General features: G+C 53.0%; 1 protein-coding gene across 1 annotated transcript; it reads left to right on the plus strand.

Annotated features, from left to right (window-relative positions):
* The first annotated feature begins 490 nt into the window (after window positions 1-490).
* On the plus strand, window positions 491-2,556 carry Ankrd65 (ankyrin repeat domain 65). The gene is made up of 4 exons (XM_051173824.1): window positions 491-545; window positions 664-848; window positions 943-1,477; window positions 2,160-2,556. The coding sequence occupies exons 2-4, from the start codon at window positions 664-666 to the stop codon at window positions 2,532-2,534; spliced, it is 1,095 nt and encodes a 364-aa protein (XP_051029781.1). The 5' UTR covers window positions 491-545; the 3' UTR covers window positions 2,535-2,556.
* Window positions 2,557-3,016: the final 460 nt, after the last annotated feature.

Consider the following 3,016-nt stretch of genomic DNA (forward strand, 5'->3'; position numbering starts at 1 on the left):
GAAAGGATAGACGGATAGACCCTTATTGTGTCCAGTCCCCAACCCTGTCTGAAACTGGGAGGAGAGGTGAGTCCATTCCAGTCCCAGGTTGGGGTGGGGGCAGGTAGGTGTCAAGGTGCCTGGGGGCAAGTCAGAACATATTGAAGTTTGTGTTACTTGGAGGAAGGTAGGAAGGAGGTGCTGTCACCCAGGGCATGTTCCTTCTTGTCCTTCCCAACCTGTCCTGGCCTTTGTTTCTGGGAGTGTGGCCAAGAGTTTTAGTAGCCTGCTAGCAGGCAAGGGTGCTCAAGCAGGGCCTGCTCCCTGGCAGGCAGAGACTCCCTTCAAATTACTAGATAAACAAGTGTCAGGTGTCCTCAGCATGGCCCAAAAGGAAGCAGCAGCTCTTTGCCCACTCTCAACTTCCAATCTAGCCTCCCAGGAGTAGCCACCCACCTCTCACCCTGCAAGAAAATAATTCTGAGAAGGGTCACCAGATTGAAGCTAGGCTAGAAATAGAATAGAACCCTCAACCAGAAGACAGAGCTCCTTTGCCAGTTCGGGAGGTAACTGGGAGTCAAGGGTAAGGTGTATCTGAGTCCCCCTGGCGGGGTGGTGACATGGTGACAAGGGACAGGTAGGGTGAACCAGTCGGAGGCGTCAGGGTAGGTGCTCTCTCCCCAGATGGATTCCAGAAGGCTGGAGGAAGAATTACAGTGGATGGAGCTGGTCTGGGAGGAGGTTCCAGCAGACAAGACAGAGGAACCTCTTAGCTCCCGGGTCTGGAGTACCCTGTTCCAGGCAGTGTGGTGGGGTGCTCCCAGCTTGGTGATGCAGCTGCTGAGGCAAGGTGCCAGTGTGGAGGAGAGGTAAGCCTCATGACTAGCTCCAGACTCTTTCACTGGCTGTGGCTAAACGTCAAGGCAGCTTCCTGACTTCTTTCGCCCCCTCCCCTCCCCACAGGGATCACACAGGTCGGACTCCGCTCCATCTGGCTGTGATGCGAGGCCACGTGCCTCTTGTACACCTACTGTTGCAGCGTGGGTCCCTGGTGGGTGCAGTTGACCACAAAGGGCGCACACCACTGCACGAGACTGCCTGGCACGGGCACTCAAAACTTGCAGAACTATTGCTGCAGCGTGGGGCCTCAGCAGTGGCGTGCTCTCAAACCGGGCTCACACCCCTGCACTGGGCAGCTGCGCTGGGCCGCACGCTACTGGTTACATGCCTTATGGCCGCTCCAGGTTCTGGCCCTGCTGTGAAAGACAGAAGAGGTTGGACTGCCATTCACTGGGCAGCTGCGTGCAGGCAGCTGCCGGTGCTAGAGCTGCTGACCGTTACAGGCAGCGTAGACCTGGACAGCGCCCTGCTGGTGTCAGCGGTAGCTGGAAGTGCACCAGCCCTGAGGCTTCTCCTGGCACTGGGGGCAAAGGTGGATGCCCTGGACAGCACAGGAGCTACCGCGCTTGGCCTGGCAGCTGGCCTAGGCCACCACCAAGTAGGTCCAGCCTTCACCTACAATGACCGTGCCAGAAGCCCAAGGGCTTCGTCTTCTACACTTGCTTCCTTCCATAAGCTCTGGGGGAGGAGAGGAACGAGGTAGAAAGATGTTGAAGCACAGGTGGGCAGGATGGAGGTATTGGAAGCTGAGCATGTTCCTAGTTGGGCCCTCTATAAAACTTCCCTACTGAGTGGGAACTGAGGAGGTCTCCCATACCTGGCAATCCCACTTTGTTCTGGTGGCCCGTAGCAATGAATTAGGTGAATGCTCAGTTTTCCTGAGACTGCAACTCACTATGTAGCCTTGGCTGGCCTGAAGCTCTCTATGTAGAACCAACTTGGTTTTGAACTCACATAGATCCTCCAGCCTCTGCCTCCTGGGTGCTGGGATTAAAGGTGTGGGTCACCGTGCCTGGCAACAAGTATTTATTTAAGTATTTGGCTGGAGCTCAAGATCAGTGGGGCCCAGGGGACCCCAGAGGGCAATAGCTTTTGCATAGTGTTGAATTCAATCTAAGAATTTGGTGGTCCTTAGATTCCATTCCATTCATTCCTAAAATTAAAAAAATAAAATAAAAGGGGGCTGTAGGTGTTTTGGTCAGGCAAACACCAGGCCCAACGCCTCACCTCTCTGGACCAAGGTGATAGTCTCTTTCTCTCCTCTTCCTTTCCTTTTCCAGGATGTTGAGGTGCTGCTGGACCACGGGGCAAACCCAAGTATCAGGGACAGGAACAACCGCTCTGCACTCCACAGGGCCGCCACTGGTGGATACCTACCTGTTATACAGCTGCTGGTGGCCAAGGGCATTGAGGTGGATTCTCAAGACTCCCTGGGGCTCACACCCCTACACTATGCTGCTCGGGGAGGCCATGTAGAAGTTGTCAGCCATCTCCTGGACAGGGGTGCACAGGTCAATGCTGCTGGCTGGCTCCACAAGACCCCTCTGCACCTTGCTGTGGAATGTGGTCACAGCAGCACCATAGAGCTTTTGCTGAGCCGAGGAGCCAACTCTACCTTGAGGACACAGTGGGGTGAAGTGGCCCAGGCTCTATAGGGTGTCTGCCCAAGGCACTGCCTGGTTTCCTTAACTACAGAAAGACAAGAGAAATAAAGCTGTACTTCTAACAAAGTTAAGAGTTTAGGGTTATGGAGGATATTTTTTTGTTAAGATTAGTTAGTTCATAGGGCTGGGCAGTGGTGGCACACGCCTTTAGTCCCAGCACTGGGGGAGGCAGAGGCAGTGATCTTTGTGAGTTCAAGTCCAGGCTATTCTACAGATCGATTTCCAGGACAGTGAGGACTGATGCACAGAGATCCCTTGTCTCAGAAAAACAACAAAACAACAAAAAGATTTGTTCACCTAGACTGCTACCCATTAGGTTATATCAAAAGGATTGCAATTCTGTCAGGCAGGTACAACATCCATAGTTAACAGCTACATAAACAAGAACAACACTGGCTTGTTTAAAAAATAACCATGACAACATTTTGCTATGTAAATCTCCTATTTGTTCAAAATGGCCACATTTGCAGTTT

Source organism: Phodopus roborovskii, unplaced genomic scaffold (assembly GCF_943737965.1).
Source record: "Phodopus roborovskii unplaced genomic scaffold, PHOROB, whole genome shotgun sequence".
In the NCBI taxonomy this organism is placed as follows: Eukaryota; Metazoa; Chordata; class Mammalia; order Rodentia; family Cricetidae; genus Phodopus; species Phodopus roborovskii.

Bases quoted from the DNA above. Each gene is read 5' to 3' on its own strand.
- Ankrd65 (XM_051173824.1), top strand. From the start codon at position 664: ATGGATTCCAGAAGGCTGGAGGAAGAATTACAGTGGATGGAGCTGGTC. The intron at 849-942 runs GTAAGCCTCATG...CCCTCCCCACAG, and splicing joins GGTGCCAGTGTGGAGGAGAG to GGATCACACAGGTCGGACTC. The intron at 1,478-2,159 runs GTAGGTCCAGCC...TTCCTTTTCCAG, and splicing joins CTGGCCTAGGCCACCACCAA to GATGTTGAGGTGCTGCTGGA.